Source organism: Adiantum capillus-veneris, chromosome 7 (genome assembly GCF_014529385.1).
Source record: "Adiantum capillus-veneris isolate H3 chromosome 7, ASM1452938v2, whole genome shotgun sequence".
Classification (NCBI taxonomy): Eukaryota; Viridiplantae; Streptophyta; class Polypodiopsida; order Polypodiales; family Pteridaceae; genus Adiantum; species Adiantum capillus-veneris.
This window is the reverse complement of record NC_140937.1, coordinates 154,471,326-154,490,649: the sequence shown is the minus strand read 5'-3', so window position 1 is coordinate 154,490,649 and position 19,324 is coordinate 154,471,326. Positions and strand designations below refer to the sequence as shown.

Below are 19,324 nucleotides of genomic sequence, written 5' to 3'. Positions count from 1 at the left end.
TGTGTGTGTGTGTGTATCAAGAACATGTATTAGACGTTTGGAGCTATTTTGAGAATACCTTTGTTTTGTAAAGGATAAGAAAATCCCTAAAACAAGGATGCATCGCAGACCTACCTGTGATCCTATATGTGTCATGAGTTACAGCTCTTGCATGGGATGGCAACACATGATTGCAAGGCAACGACCATCTCACGATAGCATTGCGACATACTAAGCACTGACTGCCATATTCCATGGAACAAGCATAGACGCAACCCATAAGCCATAAAGCATCAATGAAATGGAAAGAGAAAGCCAATGTAGACCATGGTTAAAAAATCCATCTCTCTATCCGTCGTCTCACTGTCATAGATGACATCCCTCCCCCCCCCCTCTCTCTCCCCCCTCCATGTGCCATCCTCTAGCTTTTTCCCTTGGCCAACCTGCAAGCATCTTAAAAGATTCTTACTAAGAGAAGTACCTCAAAAATATTTGTACCCTCTTGCCTTGTCCCACCTCCATCGCCTGCTCTATCGAGTGATGGCACTCCTCACCATCACCAGCAGAATGAATCATCTTTCATCCAGCTTGTCCCCATTCACCATCACTTGCAAGACAATCTACTCTAGCACAAAGCCTTGTCATCATCATCTCCATGGTTGTTGCATCTATCGATAAGACAAAGGAGAAGGAAGGGGAGCGGGAGCGGGAGAGAGAGAGAGAGAGAGAGAGAGAGAGAGAGAGAGAGAGAGAGAGAGAGAGAGAGACTGCGCTTCCATCTATTGGTACTACTAGGTCATGTACACAAGCACACACACAGAGAGAGAGAGAGAGAGAGAGAGAGAGAGAGAGAGAGAGAGAGAGAGTACATGGTTTGCACCACAAAAATCAGGCAGCACGACGTGCCTATAAAAAATCATATTCCTCTGCCCTACTCTTGCATTTTCTCTTTCCCGAGAATTGTGAGACTTCAACATGTCTTCTACATTCGCGGCCAGAAAAAGGGAAAATGTTTCTAAAAATAATGAAGCAATTCATCTCCAAAGCCTACATAAACGACTCAAATTATAGTTTTAGCATCTTGTATTGATTGACAATAAGTCTTCTTATGAAAAGCTACAATTATTTTTATCTTTAAAGAAATTTATCTTTAGAGAAACTTAATCTCACGACCAAGGGTATTTTGGGAATTTTGGAAAAATTGAAGGGCATTTTGGGGTGTTTTGGAAATTTTTGAAATTTGAGGGATATCTTGGGAATTTCCACAAATTAGAAGGGTATTTTGGTAATTTTCCCTTTATTCTAGTACCGACACGTGAAGTGGTGTCCGAGGTGACATCGGCAAGTGTCGTGATTGAATTTCCTCTTTCTCAGAGTGAAGAGGAGCTAGCTACTTGACTACTCAATAACAGCATCAGTAATACTCCCAACTAAGCTCTCGCCTCTTGCCAACATCACGGACAACTTGCTTCTTTGTACCAGCAGATTTATCAACCACACCCTTAGCAATATCCTCTATGGTCTCTGCAACATCATTCGCACTGATTGTCGTTCCACTGCTTTTGAGTGTCTTCTACTAGTGAATCACTTCTAACCCTATCCACTTGTTGCAAGATGCCATTATTTGTGTCCTCAAAAACCATCATCAAGCTGTGTCGTCGTTTGCAAGTGCTGGCCCACTACCCCTTGTTGCAGCCTGCAAGCTTGTTACTCCAAATGTGTACTTGTTGCCCCATCACTGTCTCAGAGACTGTTGATACTTCGCCACCTCCCCACCTGCACCATCTGCTGCCCCACAAGGGGATGAAAAGAGATTGCAAGGCGGATCACCTACTAAACACCACACCAAATCTCTCTATGCGGATGCAGAATTAAGGTTGGACCTCTCACGTTGCTGATGTAGGTGAAGGCAGCTTTGCAAAGAGATTATGCTGTTGCACAATGACGATGATACTGGCTATCAACAACAAGCCAAGCGCAGGCGGATTCAAGAAGCCTCCCAAGATCAATGGTTACTGGGATGCGAACAAATCATCAGAAGCCAGATGGCCCAGTCAGAATTGAGCTCAACAACATGAACAATATCACTCATCAGACTCAGCATGAGTCCATAGTACCGAAGCTAACAGTATCAAGATCCTTGGCTGTTGTCTGCTAGCCATCAACATCGGTCGTCTCTAATTTTTGCCACGCCTTGCCTCGCCACCTGCCAGTGTGGTATCTGAAAGCCCCCAAATCAAGCCGCGTCGCCGCTGACTGATTTGAAGTAGCGTTTAAAAAATGATCTCAAGAAATTCCATCTGTCTTGCCCAGTCGCGTCACTCAATGCCAAAACTTGTTGCCCCACTCCATGCTGCAGGTACGAGTGCAGGAAAGTGTCTAGAAACTGTCCTCGGTCTGCTTGCTATCCCCCGCAACAAATATCTAGGAACTTTTTACATGGGAAGCATAGGAGGCTTATTGAGCTATCTGCGTGCTAAAGCTATCCACGTGGACAAAAGCCTCTTGGCCTTTGCCTAATGCAAGCGTGGCCTTCTCGTTTTTTACCGAGCCGCTTTCGTTTTCCCAGCTGCTCTCGCTTTTTCCCAGCCGCGAATGTATTACAAGGTAGCTCTCACTCTCGCTTTTTCCCAGCCGTGAGTGTATTACGAGGTAGTTCTCTCTCTCTCCCTCTCATAAGGTCTTCCTCAGCGCCATGCAAGGCTTTTGCTGAGCTCCATGCCATGCAGACCTTTTTCCACCCGCCATTCACAGCTTCTCTCTCTCTCTCTCTCTCTCTCTCTCTCTCTCTCTCTCTCTCTCTGTCTGTCTGTCTGTGTGCGCGGCGATCAAATATGGCCACCAAGCTCTACATTGTGTAAGTATCATCTTCCTCTTTCCGCCTTTTCTTCCTTTCTGTTTTGCCACCTCTTTGTCGAGTTTCTTTCTTTAATTCTGATGTACATTCAACAACTACTATTCCATGTACGGCCATGTGGAGAAGCTTGCCCAGGAGATCGAGAAGGGGGCGGACTCTGTTGAAGGTGTAGAAGCCACTCTTTGGCAGGTAAGTTTGCATTTTCTCTCCTATAACTTTTTCCTGCTAGATTTCCATGTTGTAAACATCTCATATGCAAGAAGATAGCTATTCTGTTTGAAAATGTGCTTGATATGTCAGCTTCACGAGTCTTTTGTTTTTTGTTATGATGCATCAAGGTATCACTTGTTGTAATTTCTCACAAAGTGTCAAAGGAATAGCTGCCAACTCTTGGTATTTTGAATCGTCATTTTCAGATGAGATTGTCTTTGAAGTAAGCAGAATTTTGAATTTCCTGGTTGAGATATGGCCTTAGCTGATAAGTTCTTGTGATTGGACCCGTTTTAGCCATGTGATGGGGCTTGGTGATTAAAGTATATAGAATCATTCTGTCTGATCTTCAATCAGTGGGTATAGCAAGGACAATGTGCCATTCTGTTTTGGGTATGAATGTATGTACTAATGTACAGATTGGGTTGCCGGTACATCTCACTGATTTGGATTGTACATTTTGAACGATTCTAACAGCTGAATGTGATACCTATTCCCAACACTGGAGAGCAATGGATTTAGATTAATCGGTATGTCTTTTAACATAAAGTATTTAGTTTTCTGCCTGCCATTATCTTCTTCAATTCTTAACAATAGTGTTAAGCCTTTGATATATCCGCTCAGGTTTGGCAAACATTGACAGGAGAGTCTTTCTCCACCCAGGATTAAACGACTTATCTCACGTAGCATTCTGTTCTCTGAAATAATCTCAGGATTAGGCTTTTAGTTTTCAGAAATAATCTCAGAATTTTTAACCTGCTTCCAAGGGATCGTAGGTGCACTCGCTGGCTCCAGTGAGCAGGCATTAGCTTTATCGATTCAAGAGGGTTATGGCTTCTCTCTTGTTCTTCAAGATGACTGGGCTTCTCTCTTGTTCTTCAAGATTGCTGTCACTATTTGTGGGCTGTTTGTGAAATCTCAATCAAGAAAGGGAAAAGTTGCTGGGTTTGTTGAAATGCATTTTCTCAAGTAGGAATTGGGAAATTACCATCGTCAGTTTCAGCCCAGCCATAGAGGTGCTGAATTTTACTCCAGTCTCCGATCACTTTCAGGAGATGACTTTAAGGAGGAGAAGTTATTGTCATGCATACGTGAGTTTCATTTTTTCTTGACGGTGTTTGTCAAGATCGGCTCATCTTAGGTATCAAAATATTAGCATCAACGTTGAGCACCTACGACAAGCCTTAGTGTAGCAACAGTTAGAAAGGCTTGTCTATGCCACTTTAAAAGAAATTTCTAGCGGAATACTGGTTGTCGCACTCCTCAGACTCAGATAGCATTTGTGTTCAATAGTTTCAGTCATCTTGACAAGCTTTCAGCAACTCCCCCCCCCCCCCCCCCCCCCCCCCCCCCAAACACCCCACCCCAATTTATGTAGCGTATTCATGAGTTTGTGTGCACGCTTTTTTGCTTCACAGGTCCAGAGCCTACCTATGTTGGCAAAGCACGATTCTCCTTTTTAATCCAAGGAAATTATTATGATCCTTACATACATGGAATCACACAATTCTACAATTTATGCATTGGCAAAATCATGGAATCACTACAGGGTTCACACATTCAGGTAGAGTTGGATGCTGTGAGGCAGAATATAGCCAATCCTAGAAATAGGCTTTTGAACACACTGAGACCTTTGATGTTAGGAGTCTAGTAGCACTAGGTAGGGGTTTGGATTTTTCTCTTTTGTGTAGAGCCCTTTGTTTTATCCTCTAACCCGTGGAAGTGGCCTTTTGGGATCTCTCTGAAGCAGGCTTGGTATTTGGTAGAATTGTGGGTTGATTATATTCTGATTATTTATGTAGCCATGGTTCATAGATGCAGTTGAAAGTCTGCAGCAAGCATCATTAGTACTCTCAAGCATGATAGAAGAGTATGTATCTTCTAACTTTGAGTCAGTTCTAGAGACGATGGAAAAGGTATGGATGCTTATTTAATGGAAGCAAGCACATCTAGCACTGAAAAAGGATCTTAGGAGTTTTGACTTGTCTGCTTATTGTTGTTGTGGGCAAAATTAGCCATGAATAGAAGGGTCTAGGCTTAGAATTAAGGGGATTTGACCTCACTACTTGTTTGTTTAGAAAGGCCAATCAAATTGTTGTAGTGCTCAGGCATGCTGCTCAATGCTATACACGAGGTCTAGTCACTTCACTCAGTAGTCGAGAATACACTGTGCTTCTAACTCCTCCTCAGCATATAAATTGACGATATTGAGTGTAAGAGTGTTTTCGAGAGTACTTGACATTCACATTAAGTCAATATATTAAGCTACCATTTCAAAGTGTACTATTCCTCAAAAGTGTCTCATCTGTGGATGAGGCAAGGCTAATTTTTTTCTCAATGCTTGACGCATATCCCAACCCCCTGCCTTTCCCCCTTCCCATGCATTACTAGTTGACTTGCAGCAGCCTACGGAGATTCTTCCTCTTACGATGCACTGCCAACTATCCTCGCATCTTATCTAGAGCATAAAACCGTCACTGCAAATCTCTCACACCCACCCTTCTTTGGCGCTCACAGATTTGTTCCTCCATGCAGCACGAGCTTTTTTGTTCACAGATTCTTGCTGAATCATTTGCACAACCACTTGCTACCCCCCAAATCAATCCGCATCGCCGCGGACTGGTTTGAAGGGGTTTTGGCTTCTCTAAATATGATATAAATTACTACTAACAGGGCTAGAAAAACACATTTTTCCTAACTTGTGAAATAAAGGAAAACTTGAAATTCTCTGGGTTTTGGGTCAATATCTGAAGCTTTTACCAGTAATTACACTAAACTTTGTGTAGATTTCTTGGTTTTCTTAAAGGGCCCTGCCCCTAGCAGCTATCACCTCATTTGCCTCCTCCTCCTCCATGCTTACTAGCTGAAGCCAAAAGTCAGCAATGCTCTATAATCAAAGGACCTATGCAAATGTTACGGATGTCCTTTATATCTTCAAATGCTTTCCATAGGCCACCCCTTGATCCTTGCACCACCTTGCCTTGGTGCTCATGTCTTGCCTTCCACAGTTGCTTGCGGGTGCAAGCTGATATTTCAAGAAGTCAAAAGGTTGTTATCATCCATATGTCTTACACCATGTAGATGTTGTGGATGTATTTTAGGTCCTTGAATGCCTTGCACACGCCATCCCTTGATCTTTCACCACCTTTCCTTCATGCTCATGCCTCGGCCCCCACACTTTCTTGCGTGTGCAAGTTGATTTTCAAGAAGCCGAAAGGTTGTTATCATCCATGTGTCTTAGAGGCTTCTAAGGGTCCGCAAAGCCTTCAAAAAAATTCGTTTGGGAGTTGGGAAGGATTTCATTAAGATTCTACTAGACGTCTTTTTAGCCTTGCAAAGAAAAGGCTCATAGTCCAACCCTGGTAGTTGTTGATGAGGCTATTCTCAAACATTTGGTGTACCCATGCCAATCGAAGTGTACTAGAGGCCTTGTGTGGAGGCAAAATGTTTTCTAGACCACACGGTACCATTTCTAAAAAAAAAAATATATAGATGGAGTATAAGTTTTGATTTTAGAGAGAGAGAGAGAGAGAGAGAGAGAGAGAGAGAGAGAGAGAGAGAGAGAGAGAGAGAGAGAGAGAGAGAGAGGGGAAGAAGCGAGTCTACTTCTTGACAGAAACTCTTTGTGTGTGTGTTTGTGTGTGTGTGTGTGAGAGAGAGAGAGAGAGAGAGAGAGAGAGAGAGAGAAGAGGGAGAGAGTGTGTGTGTGTGTGTGTGTGTGTGAGAGAGAGAGAGAGAGAGAGAGAGAGAGAGAGAGGGAGAGAGAGTGTGTGTGTGAGAGAGAGAGAGAGAAGAGGGAGAGAGAGAGAGTGTGTGTGTGTGAGAGAGAGAGAGAGAGAGAAGAGGACAAAGAAGAAGAGGAAGAAAGCGAGTCTACTTCTTGAAAGAAACTCTTTGTGTGTGTGTGTACGTGTGTGTGTGTGTGAGAGAGAGAGAGTTTGTGTGTGTGTGTGTGTGAGAGAGAGAGAGAGAGAGAGAGAGAGGGGATCAGAAGAAGAGAATTTTGTAAGGTTGGAAGGGATCTACTTATTGAGAGAGGTTGTGTGTGTGTGTGTGTGTGTGTGTGTGTGAGAGAGAGAGAGAGAGAGAGAGAGAGAGAGAGAGAGAGAGAGAGAACAATCACTTTGCAGCAACTTACACTCTAGATGATTTGAATTTGCCCATTAATTCCTTGTCCACGTGATCATGGATGGTTGGCAATCATGCATCTCTAGTTAGCTGTGAGCTTAATCATGCAATAGTTCTTGTATGAGTCTCATGTTTTCGTGCACACTCCACGACACTCAATTTGGTACTCAATTGAAATCAACAATTAACAATTGTAAGGGGACATAGCCCTAAACAAAACTTAAGTTGATATAAAAATATTCCTTTTTTTTCCAAACTCACAATAGTGAGTATATGCATTGTATTCATCAAAATAATGTACAAAGACACCTCAAGCACGTGCCAAGCCTTGAGGGTCATCAGATTATAGATAGAAGCAAGGCTTCCCAGCGCAACAACCCCCACTACCCCACGATAGGTCTATCCTATCAAAGTGACGTTAACCAATCATCCAACTCCTTCCCTTTACCTACAGAGACAATCAAGTTTTATCATGGCTTTGTTTATATTTATTGCCATGATCTATACACATTCACTTCAGTGCCTTGATGTATTTTACTATGATTTATATAATTGTTATACACAAAAGATACATTTTACTTTATTGATTTCCTCATGTATGTCCAGTATAAAAAATGCATGTTTTGTGCATATGATGGTGTGTGTGTGCACGCACGCACATGAGAGAGAGAGAGAGAGAGAGAGAGAGAGAGAGAGATTCCTTTATCGCTCTTAAAGGTCAAATACAACTTATGAGACCAAAAGAATCATATCAAGTGAGTGCACAACTGATTATTAGTGACTCTCAATGCTTGCATTTGTGTGTGTGTATGTGTGTGTGTGTGAGAGAGAGAGAGGGGGGGGAGGGAGAGAGCAAGATATAAATGGAATGTGCACACCTATAAGAAAATTGGTTTTTCCTTGCATATGTGAAGATGCCTCTAGATGTAGAGAAATATAATGAGCGAATTTTATGGTGTTTGCTAACTTTATGAAATTTCACATGAAATTAAGTATTGTCAAAATGTACCTCGAGTTGACAATGCTATGTTGCTATCCTCTTTGATTGGTTAATTTTGCTCGATTTTTGTTTGCTCGATAAATCTTGCTCGATCTTTGGAATTCCTCTTTTTATTCTAGGTAGTTTATGGTTTCCTTCTGTCTTATGGTTTGGTATTTCTGGTACTATGAAGAAGTTTTGGTAGTTTAAGGTACTTTTTGAAAGCGCTGCAAAAGGTGTTATGGTAGTTTTATTCTGATAGCTTTGGTAGTTTTGCTAGTTTTGGTACTATTTGAAAGTGCTGCAAAAGTGTAATTGGTAGTTTGATTTTGGTAGTTTTTGAAAGTGCTACAAAAAGTGTTTCTTTGGTAGTCTTGGTAGTTTTGGTACTATTTGAAAGTTTGATTTTGGGAGTTAGGTACTTTTGGTATTTTTAGGTACTATTTGAAAGTGCTTCAAAAAGTGGCTTCTGTAGTTTGATTTGGTAGTTTTGGTACTTTTAGATACTATTTGAAAATGCTGCAAAAAGTGGGTTTGGTAGTTTGATTTTGGTAGTTTTGGTACTTTTAGGTACTATTTGAAAATGCTGCAAAAAGTGGGTTTGGTAGTTTGATTTTGGTAGTTTTGAGTACTTTTAGGTACTATTTGAAAGTGATACAAAAAGCTTGTTTGCTAGTTTGATTTGGGTAGTTTTGGTACTTTTAGGTACTATTTGAAAGTGCTTCAAAAAGTGGCTTTTGGTAGTTTGATTTTGGTAGTTTTGGTACTTTTACGTACTATTTGAAAGTGTTGCAAAAAGTGGCTTTTGGTAGTTTTGATAAGGTTTGGGTAGTGTAGTTCTGCATTGAGGGTATTTATATGTTTTTGGTACTATATGATTCCCGAGTTTGGTAATTTTGGTAGTTTTGGTGGTTTTGGTAGTTTGGGTTCTGTTTCGTAGTACAGTATTTAGAAGTACTAGTCTCGGTATGACTTCTTGGTAGTTTTTGAAACTAATTAGGACCGCTGGTTGTCAACAGGCTGAGTATGACACTCTGGAGAAAAAATGGAAGGAAGGTCAAGAGCATACCCTATTTGTGAAGGAGATGTTGTCTGATATCAGGCTTGGGAAGAGGTTCCTACTATATCCTAGGCCCCAGGTTAATGATTCGGTAAATGTGATCCCGGTGTTTGGTATGTGTGTTGCATGCGGTGCGCCCTTGGAGTGCGCACATGTAGTCGGAACCTTCGTGCTAGAGTGCCGACACCAATATCATCCCTTGTGCTTCAGTGCTCTGTTACAAAGCAAGGATCAGTGTGTCAAGCCGGGTTGTAATATGGTAATCTCTGATTTGGCAAAGTCTTGGGCCAGTGGGCTTCAAGTTGTCAAGAGTAAGTATGTGTGAATTTTTGAATACATATGCGCACTTGCAACTCAGTGAGGTTTTCATACAAGTTAGTATGTGCTGTCTTTCTTTGTGTTTGCAGAGGAGCAGGATGCTGCAGTTGTTGACCAGCACGCCACAAAGTCGGTTGCAAGTCGAATATGGGACGTGGATGAGGTGACAAGGGAGATATCAAATGTTCTCCACGATCTGAAGCAAGGTAATTCTGTAGGGAAAGACAATGTGACGGGGCAAAGATGTGAGGCAATAGGTGACAGCGAAAGTAAAAGTGAGGAGGAGGCCAGAGATGATAAAAAGACAGGTGACAACGAAAGTAAAATTGAGGAGGAAGCCAGAGATGGTAAAAAGACTAAGGACAAGGAGGAAGGTAAAGTCTGTTGTTGTGGAGCTGGATGTGCAGGAAAGCCAGGATGTTGCCAACACAAAGCTCGATGAAGCAATGGTCAAGAAGGGAGAGGAAGAACCCACAAAGAGGGGTGTTGGGGAGGGGGTGGAAACCACAAAGGGGAGTGAAGGGGAGGTCAAAGAGAGATCGAAAGGCAACAAAGATCGGAGGGAGGCCGAGGATGAGCAGGAAGAAGTACTTGCGAATGATACTGTTGTGGATAGCACCGACGGGGGTGTTGACTCTACTGCTGCCGATGCTGTTTCAAAGCGGAGAGGTGATTCCCTTGATTCTGTGACCCTGCAAGAACTTTTTTGTTTGCAGAGAAAGAAGCGCAATCGCGCCCGTGATCAATTATCTCGTGCATGCAAACTGTAGCCAGTGAGAATTTATTGTATTCCGCACTTTGTGCGTTTTAGTGACTGAGTCAACTTGATTTTTTGGCCCTGAGCTTTATCTGTTCTCTCTATCTAGTTCTGTGTTGGTATGTTATTTTTAGTTACATAACTGTTTCAGTTGTCCTCACTATATGTGCATTACAGTACCAAATTTGGTACTTTTTGGTACTGTTGAACTTGGGTGCACGTCTGTCCACTATTACAGTACTAATTTGGTACTTCTTGAACTTGCGATTTCGGATAGTCCTTATCACTTGTGCAATACAGTATCAAATTTGATAGTTTTTGGACCAGTTTTTTGTTTTAGATATGATGTTTGCACTGTGTATTTGTCCCCACTCATTATGTTTGTTGATGCTGTAGTAAGTTGGTGGCTAGACGATACACCGACAAGCACATTGTTGTAGCCTGATGTGGTTGCTAGACGCGGTTGGATGATTGTGCTTGATCTTAATGGCGTGCTACTAACCAGCTGTGCAGCGAAATCCTTGAGGAACTTGAGTGCCTGCAAAGGAGCACACGCCACGGGTAGTCTATCTCGGAGGGAATGTAATTTGTCTTGTAAGGCCGGATGCGGAGCAGTTCATCCTACGGCTTAAACTGAAAACCTGCCTAGTGTTGTGGTCCTGCTGTAGAAGAGAAAAAATGTTACACATGGTGAACGCGTGCTTCCCCAACCATAGAAGGCAAAAATATTTTGCAGGTAAAGCATGCCCGCTTTGAATGTTGCAGGACATAAGTTACGCATACCTCTAACCTCGTTTTTTGGCCTTAGCAGATATTCTCTCCCAAGAGGACTGTGAAATATGGCGGCCCCGTATGTCGGGAGGTGCCGGTTGTTTCCAAACACATGGGCGATAAGCCCGTTTTCCTGAAGAAGTTACGGACGCTGTGGGCAAGGCACCCGAAGTATGATGCCAGCAACACTGTTCTTGTAGATGATTGTAGATACAAGTCTTTTAAAAATGACTATGAAAACTGTATGGCAATCCGATCATACGATCCCATGGTAGTAGGAACCGATTACCCGTTTCACTTGCTGGATTTTGTTTTGCCTTGGTTGCTCGGGTGGATAAGGGATCGGTACCCAACAGCGTACACTCGCAAAAACCCAATCTTTGACACTGAAGACGATATTTCTGGGTACATTACTGATTACTTCATACAGATGGAGGGGTACTCCTATAAATTTGATCCCCCGAGGTAGCAGATTGCCATAATCATGTAAATAGTGGAATTTTGTAACCCGATACTATACATAATGGAAAACCACTTCTCTTGTTCAGACTGTCTTGATATCTTGATCTCTACTGTTGAAACCTCTGACTAATTCTGTTGAAACCTTTTGGAGCTAACCAGGTTGCCCAACATTTTAATTTTTGAGGCAGATAGCATCTATGTTTGGCATACCTTTCATGTTATCAACGTAGTTCTAGACATTGCTCAAGGTGGTCGTATCAAATACGAATAGACAAACTGAAAAATACCAAGAAATCAAGTAAACCATAAGTGATACAGCAAGTTCAAGGAGTACCAAATTGTACCAAATTTGGTATTGTAATAGTGGACAGGAGTGCACTCAAGTTCAGCACAGTACCAAAAAGTACCAAATTTGGTACTGTAATAGTGACCGACGTGCACCCAAGTTCAACAGTACCAAAAAGTAGAGATATAGTGAGGACAACTGAAACAGTAATGTAATGAAAGGTAACACACCAACACAGAACCAGATAGAGCAATAAAGTAAACCATAAGTGATACAGCAAGTTCAAGCAGTTCCAATTTGGTAATGTAATAGTGGACAAACGTGCACCCAAGTTCAACAGTACGAAACATTACCAAATTTGGTACTGTAATAGTGGACAGAGAAGCACCTAAGTTCAACAGTACCAAAATGTACCAAATGCACATATAGTGAGGACAACTGAAACAGTAATGTAATGAAAGGTAACATACCAACACAGAACTAGATAGAGAGAACAGATAAAGCTCAGGGCCAAAAAATCAAGTTGAAGATCTTACTAAAAAGCACATAGTGCAGAATACACTTGGTATTGTTGACTACCGGATTTGGTACTATTGACTACCGGATTTAGTTGTTCAATCAGGGCTTCTCATTGCCCTCAAGTAACATGGACACACCTTCGTCGCTCTCATCATCATGATATGACATGCTATTGTATATCCTCTCATATACTTCAGTAGACAACTTGTATTGTAAAATTTGACCTAGGGATCCTGCAATAGGCTCCATCGGGAAACGTATGGCCCTAACAAGATGTGAGTAGATCATTATCGGAGATGTGTGATCCAATAGCCGGTATGTATCAGCTTTTCCTTCAACTTGGCCATAAAAAAAGCCTTCAACAACCTTCCCTCCTCTAACGATTTTGTTATGCCACTTATCCTTTTGTGCTTTCACCGTTTGGTACAACACTTCTGTGCATTTGATAATGTAGAAGTCTTCGTTTGCCTCAGCTGCTTTTACTGCAAAATTATCCCCTATGGATAGCATGCCACTTAACATTTCAGGGCATCCTTCATATAGTGGCAGGTTGGACACTTGGCTCATCGGAATCGATGTTGAATCTCCACCCTCCTCCTCGTCATCTGATTCGTCATCCCTAATTGTATCTGCGGACTCTGGCAAGGGTTTTATGCAAACATATTTCCATTCTTCAATGTGTATTCTGTTCCTGCATCTTCTCCACAACCCACACATACACGGATCATAAAAGCATGAAAGTGATCGAAAGCGTATGGCGGTGCGGTTGTCTTGTGAATAGCCATCAGCACAATGAAATGAGCGGGAGCCAACGATGTGCTCACAGTCCCATTGGAGATTGCGCTGCACTTCATTCATGCCAATAAGCCAAAAGACTTTGCGTATTACACCTCTGAGACTGTTCTCTTGGCTGAAAAGTTGCTTTCGAAAAGTTGACAACATCGGCTGCACACTTCATACGCCAGCCATCTGGTTTCAATTCCTCATGCGTCAAAGTTCTCTTGATGACCGCCCCTGCCCCATCATGTTCACCTTTTTCATGGCCGGATGCAGAGAAGTTATGTATCATGTGCAAGCCTGTCATTTGATAGTACCTGGCCACAAAATAGTAAGGTCTTCGGGCCTTGAATTGTGAAGCAGCACCATCTGACCAAACCCAATGTTGTTGCAGAGAATGTCCTCGTTCTTTCAGTCACTTGTCATGCAACAAGAAACAATGTTGTACAAACAATGTGTCATGCTGCTTGTCATCCGATATGTAGAAGTGTAGCGTCTTCTGTGTACCACCTGCTGCATTTCTTAAATAAGTGATGTGCACAAGTATTGTGACTTGGGTAGACCACCAATGCAGTGACTGAATTTCATTCTGAACTTTAAAGGAATAATTCTCCGCAAAGTCAATAACAGATACTACAATGTTGCTAGGAAAATTTTGCAAACAGTCCTTGAATTGTTGGGCTTGCCAGCGGAAGACAAAGTTGTGCCTGATGAAGCCTATCAGATGGGCTGAAAATAGGCTAAGAAAAGTCCCACTTTTCATCCGTTGCACAATCAAGTCCTTTCTCTTCTTCTCACTCCCACCTTCGTGAACCTGTCCTGTTCCAGCCTCCATGAAAGCCTTCACAGACACCTCCTTGCTATCCTCTGCTATCTTATCGGGACAAAATGTCAACCTCCGTACTCCACATTGTGAGTAGTTCCCCATCAAGCATTTCTTTGCATGGTATTCACAATTTGGAGGCTTTGGGCACATGATGGATTCCCACATAACGGTGATGTGCTGACACGCTGCTTGGTTTCCAAAACACGTTCCTCTCTCATCACCTCTGCAACAAACGGAGCAAGTGCAAAGGTGACCGTTTCCGTGGTGCCCGAACTTGTTCTGCCGCATTTGATTAAGGGCCTCTTTGAAATAGAGCATCTGCACATGAACCACATAGCAAAAAGTATTTCTGTCCTTCAACTTCCGTACAAAGTATGGCTTCAATGTCTCGAAGCATCTAAGAGACACTACCACTGTTGGGTGAGCCTTCTTGAATCTTTGGTACAACTCAACCTATGGCACAAAAACAAAACGATTCAAAAAAAAACCAACATCATGGTACTGGTAAAATTTCACTACTGCAGTAGTGCCAAAACTGGCTTTCGACAGTTCCAAATATGGTCCTATAATAGTGGACAGACGTGCACCCAAGTTCAACAGTATCCAAAAGTACCAAATTTGGTACTGTAATAGTGGACAGACGTGCACCCAAGTTCAACAGTACCAAAAAGTTTCAAATATGGTACCGTAGATTTGGTATTGTCGGTAGGCTTTGGTACTCTATAGATATTATTTGGTACTCTACATATAGGCTTTGGTACGATAAGAAGTGTGGGGTACAATGTAAATATACTTTGGTCCTATAGTGGTAGGCTTTGGTACTCTACAGATAGGATTTGGTACTCTTCAGAGAGGATTTGGTACTCTACAGATAGTCTTTGGTGGTATCTGATGAGTTTGGTACTCTATATATAGGCTTTGATACTATCAAAAGTGTGGGGTACCCTGTAAATAGACTTTGGTCCTATAGTGGTAGGCTTTGGTACTCTACAGATAGGATCTGGTACTCTTCAGAGCGGATTTGGTACTCTACAGATAGTCTTTGGTGGTATCCGATGAGTTTGGTACTCTGTAAATAGACTTTGGTTCTCTATACATAGGCATTGGTACTGGATAAATAGGTTTTGATACTCTGTCGAGAGGATTTGAAACTCTATGGATAGGCTTTGGCACTCGATCGCTAGGATTTTGTACTTGATATATCGGATTTGGTACTCTACAGATCTGAGTTGGTACTCCATAGATAGGCTTTGGTACTCGATATACCGGATTTGGTACCCTACATATGTGCTTTAGTACTTTATAGATACCCTTTGGTACTCGATAGACAGTATTTGGTACTCTACATATAGGCTTTGGTACTATCAGAAGTGTGGGATACCCTGTAAATAGACTTTGGTCCTATAGTGATAGGCTTTGGTACTCTACAGATAGGATTTGGTACTCTACAGACAATATTTGGTACTCTACAGATAGTCTTTGGTGGTATCCGATGAGTTTGGTACTCTGTAAATAGTTTTTGGTTCTCTATACATAGGCATTGGTACTGGATAAATAGGTATTGGTACTCTATCGAGAGGGTTTGAAACTCTATGGATAGGCTTTGGCACTCGATAGCTAGGATTTTGTACTCGATATACCGGATTTGGTACTCTACAGATCTGATTTGGTACTCCATACATATGATTTGGTACTAGATACACAGGATTTGGTACTCTACAGATGTGCTTTGGTACTCCATAGATAGCCTTTGGTACTCGATAGACATGATTTGGTGCTCTACATATAGGCTTTTGTACTATCAGAAGTGTGAGGTACCCTGTAAATAGATCCTGGTCCTATAGTGATAGGATTTGGTACTCTACAGAGAGACATTGGTGGTATCCGTTGAGTTTGATACTCTGTAAATAGACTTTTGGTTCTCTATACATAGGCATTGGTACTGGATAATTAGGTTTTGGTACTCTATAGAGAGGGTTTTAAACTCTATGGATAGGCTTTGGCAATCGATAGCTAGGATTTGGTACTTTATAGATATTCTTTGGTATTGGAAACACCCTCTGCCGTACAACAGACTACCAAATTTGGTACTGTCTGGACCAAATAAGCCTTAAGTAGCACCAAACAAGATGTACAATTACTAGAAGTTGTTGGTACTTGAGATTCGTCGAGTAGATGTATAGGATGTTTGGCGACACTTTTCCTTCCAATTCTCATCTTGCATATGTCTTTCTTGTTGGGTGAAACTATGCTCTCTGATGTCCAAAAGGCATATACCAAATCTCTTGTTTCATTGGTAATAACGGTTCCTCGTGGCAATTGTCTCTCACAAGCACTCAATGGCAACACTTCATCTTCATCTTTATTCTCTAGCCGTGAGCTTGCTGCAGCTATATTCCTTCGATGGATCCCCAAGATACTAGCCATTCTGGATTGTTTTACTGATTGTGAGTTTGTACTATTGTTCAGAATCATTGCCAAAGAGCTTCTCTTTACAAAAAGTTCACTTGTTGAATGAGGGACCTTGATTTGAGTCAAAGTGTTGCGCACACCCGATACAACAGTGTCTTCGACTTTGCTGAAATTTGATGGTTGCAGCAAGGAAAATGTTTGGTGGTCCAGGAGTTGCCGGAATATTTCCTTCTGCTCATTCTTTGCAATCCCTATTGTTTGCTTGCGCCAACATCGAGCCACCGCTGCACAAATGTTCTTTCTTGACCTGGCTTCCCGTAATCCAAGAGCACACGTAGGATGTTTTTCCTTGCTTCTCTGTGCGCGTTTCTTTGCAGCCCAATAATCACGAAGAAAAGCCCGATTACCGGTTGGAATACTAGTGCTAATGGAATTGATGTGCATCTGCTGAACATTGCTTGGGCCACCTTGTACCTCGTCAAAAGAGAGGAACTGTGCGCACCTTCCATCTCGTCGATAGAGAGGAGCTGTGCATCACCTTCTACCTCGTTGAAAGAGAGGTCCTGAGCATCACCTTCTATGTCATTGAAAGAAAGGTCCTGAGCATCACCAAGACAGTAATCTCCTGCGCTACTATCCATTTGCAGAGAGAGAGAGAGAGAGAGAGAGAGAGAGAGAGAGAGAGAGAGAGAGAGAGAGAGAGAGAACACAGCAGCTCGGTGGCTATGGAGGTGGCAAGGAAGGCGAGAAGGTGCAAAACTGAGGGAGACACACAGGGAGAGGGACGTGTGAGGGAGGGAGGGAGAGAGAGGGAGAAGTGCTGGAGTGAAAGCTCCCAACCGTAACCCCACCCCCCGGCCCCGCCGTCACCCCCACCTCTTCTTAGGATTGCATGCTTCTAAAGTTAAAAAACGTCTACTTAAAAAAGAAGTTTATTTGTCCTCCCCAATTCCAAAAAAATGCCCCTGGTTTTTACACACAAGAATCACCAAGCATATGTTGTGTCAAGGACACTACTTTTTGTACCACCAAACCATGCTTTGACCCATTTGCACAAGTTTGTTTCCATCTCTGCGTACCGTTGCATTGTGACAAGAAGTAATCACTTTTGAACGATTTCACATCCAACAAAAACATCTCAAACCGTTGTCAGGAGTTTTTTGGAGCAAGGGATTGCGCATATGTACATACACATGCATGGTGCATCGAATAAAGGATTGCCCAATTTCCATAGCCAGGTGGTTACGTGGGGCCCACATATGTACAGGTAGGACAACATGTACATAGTGCATCGATTTTCACTATCACCAGTACCAGTATGTTTTTTCTACAATAATGAGGAGTTTATAGCGCGTAAAACTTCTCGAGGAAGCTATCCGCGGGCCGATGACATGAGGTAAGCAAGTGCATCAGATGACATCTAGTGGCGTCAGGAGGGTGAATGGGGTCAATACCTGCATGTGGATGAGTACGGACACAACGTGGGTGTTTTCTTGTGATAATTATGCAGAAAGGTCATCATGAGGACTATATTTTGGGGTCACTTCACGTGGTTGCGGGATGCATTATTGGAAAAATCTGAGTGCCAGGTGTGCGGATGATGCAAAAAGGTGACAACTATGCACTGCGAGGTCAGTTTTTGGCCCGTTCGGGGTCCGTTTGAGGTCATCTAAAAGGCCAAGGGTGCCCAAGTGATAAAGATAAGTGTGGGAACTGAAAAAACAGAGAGAAGACCAGAAAAAACGTGGAGAAGAGAGGAGGAACAGCCGCAGGTGTGTTTTTTTGGGTTTTTGGAGCCTGTTTTGGCCGTAAACTGCTCATCCGAGGTCGGATTTGAGCACTTTGACATTGTAGACTGGGGTTTTGGGCCGTTCCGGACGCGATGGCGCTGTCCATTTTGCCAAATTCCTCACTCTTTTCCTGCTGTTTTTCTGTGTAAGTTTCTCCTATGAGCGAAGTTTCTGCTCTAGTTTGTGATTGTATCTGGTATCTTTTACCCATATTGTGTGAGCTGTTTGCCCCATTGGTGTTGGCCCAAGCTCAATTGTATCTAGACATCAGCATTTCTCCTCTTTTGAGCTGAGTTTGTGTGTGTGTGTGTGTGTGTGTCTGTGTGGAGTGGGCAAGTGGATAGTCTCTCTCCTCTCACTCCAGAGGTGTGTTCCCTGTCTCGGCCAGGTGTGTTGTGTAAGCCGAGTGGTGCCCCATAGTGTGTGTGTGTATCTTCCCAAGAGTGTGTGTCGGGTCGTTATAGAGGCGCTGTGTGTGTTTTCATCCCGCTCACATTCTTTTGGCGTCCCCACGGAGGATCTTCTTCGAGTACCTTCTGCTTCGAGCTTCGAGCTTCGAGATTGGGGATTACAGGTTACAGGTTGCAGATTGCAGGTTACAGGTTACAGGGACAGGTAGAGGTACAGGTGATTCACACAGGTACAGGTAGCTGGAGTTCAGTGATACATTGGCAAGTGGGTGTCACTTGCAGTTGTTGTGGGTATGCATCACTTGGCGCCTGTTTGAGCGCATTGTCTGCTGGATTGTACGTTACTTGTGGAAACTGCCATTGTACGCATTTGTGGAGCCATACTTGGTTGTATTTGGCAGTCCCAGCCATTTCTGAGACTTGGTCTGGAAGATAGTCATTTCTGAGACTTGACTATACGCGATTTGCATTAGCCTTCGTGTGAGGGTCGATAGCGTGAGGTTTTTATTGAGCTGGGGGATTCTCAAATGTGGAGATCCTTTCGGTGATACAGGTAGCTGGAGCACCCTTTTTGTGACCTCGCCATAGGCTATGTATTAGTGAGTCCTACTTGATGCTCGGGTTCTATTGTTGACAGTTTATGCATACATAGACAGTCTATATTTTGGATTCCTACTGCTCTACTTCTGGGGAAATTCTGTCGAAATTTTCCCAAGTTATGATGGCTGGTTTTTTGGTCTTTTGAGCCATTTATGTTGTTATGCTGCTGAAATTTTGGCAAAA

At 42.7% G+C, this 19,324-nt stretch overlaps 1 protein-coding gene across 4 annotated transcripts; it reads left to right on the top strand.

The window, feature by feature from the left end:
- The first annotated feature begins 2,100 nt into the window (after positions 1-2,100).
- On the top strand, positions 2,101-11,607 carry LOC147454862 (uncharacterized). Of its 4 annotated transcripts, none has more exons than XR_015188704.1 (5): positions 2,101-3,025; positions 9,173-9,524; positions 9,621-10,200; positions 10,685-11,024; positions 11,100-11,607. XR_015188704.1 is itself a non-coding variant. In XM_086516674.1 (5 exons), the coding sequence occupies exons 4-5, from the start codon at positions 9,239-9,241 to the stop codon at positions 9,971-9,973; spliced, it is 639 nt and encodes a 212-aa protein (XP_086372800.1). In that variant the 5' UTR covers positions 2,103-2,836; positions 2,963-3,025; positions 3,524-3,576; positions 9,173-9,238; the 3' UTR covers positions 9,974-10,370. The 4 variants fall into 4 exon arrangements, 3 of the variants coding, with proteins under 3 accessions (XP_086372798.1, XP_086372800.1, XP_086372799.1); XM_086516674.1 differs by lacking the exons at positions 10,685-11,024; positions 11,100-11,607 and adding an exon at positions 3,524-3,576 and having other exon boundaries at positions 2,103-2,836; positions 2,963-3,025; positions 9,621-10,370; XM_086516673.1 differs by lacking the exons at positions 10,685-11,024; positions 11,100-11,607 and having other exon boundaries at positions 2,103-2,836; positions 2,963-3,025; positions 9,621-10,370.
- The last annotated feature ends 7,717 nt before the right edge of the window (positions 11,608-19,324 follow it).

Coding starts and splice junctions, on each gene's coding strand:
- LOC147454862 (XM_086516672.1), top strand. CDS start 2,942: ATGTACGGCCATGTGGAGAAGCTTGCCCAGGAGATCGAGAAGGGGGCG. Junction 3,026..9,172: donor TAGAAGCCACTCTTTGGCAG/GTAAGTTTGCAT, acceptor GGTTGTCAACAG/GCTGAGTATGACACTCTGGA. Junction 9,525..9,620: donor TGGGCTTCAAGTTGTCAAGA/GTAAGTATGTGT, acceptor TTGTGTTTGCAG/AGGAGCAGGATGCTGCAGTT.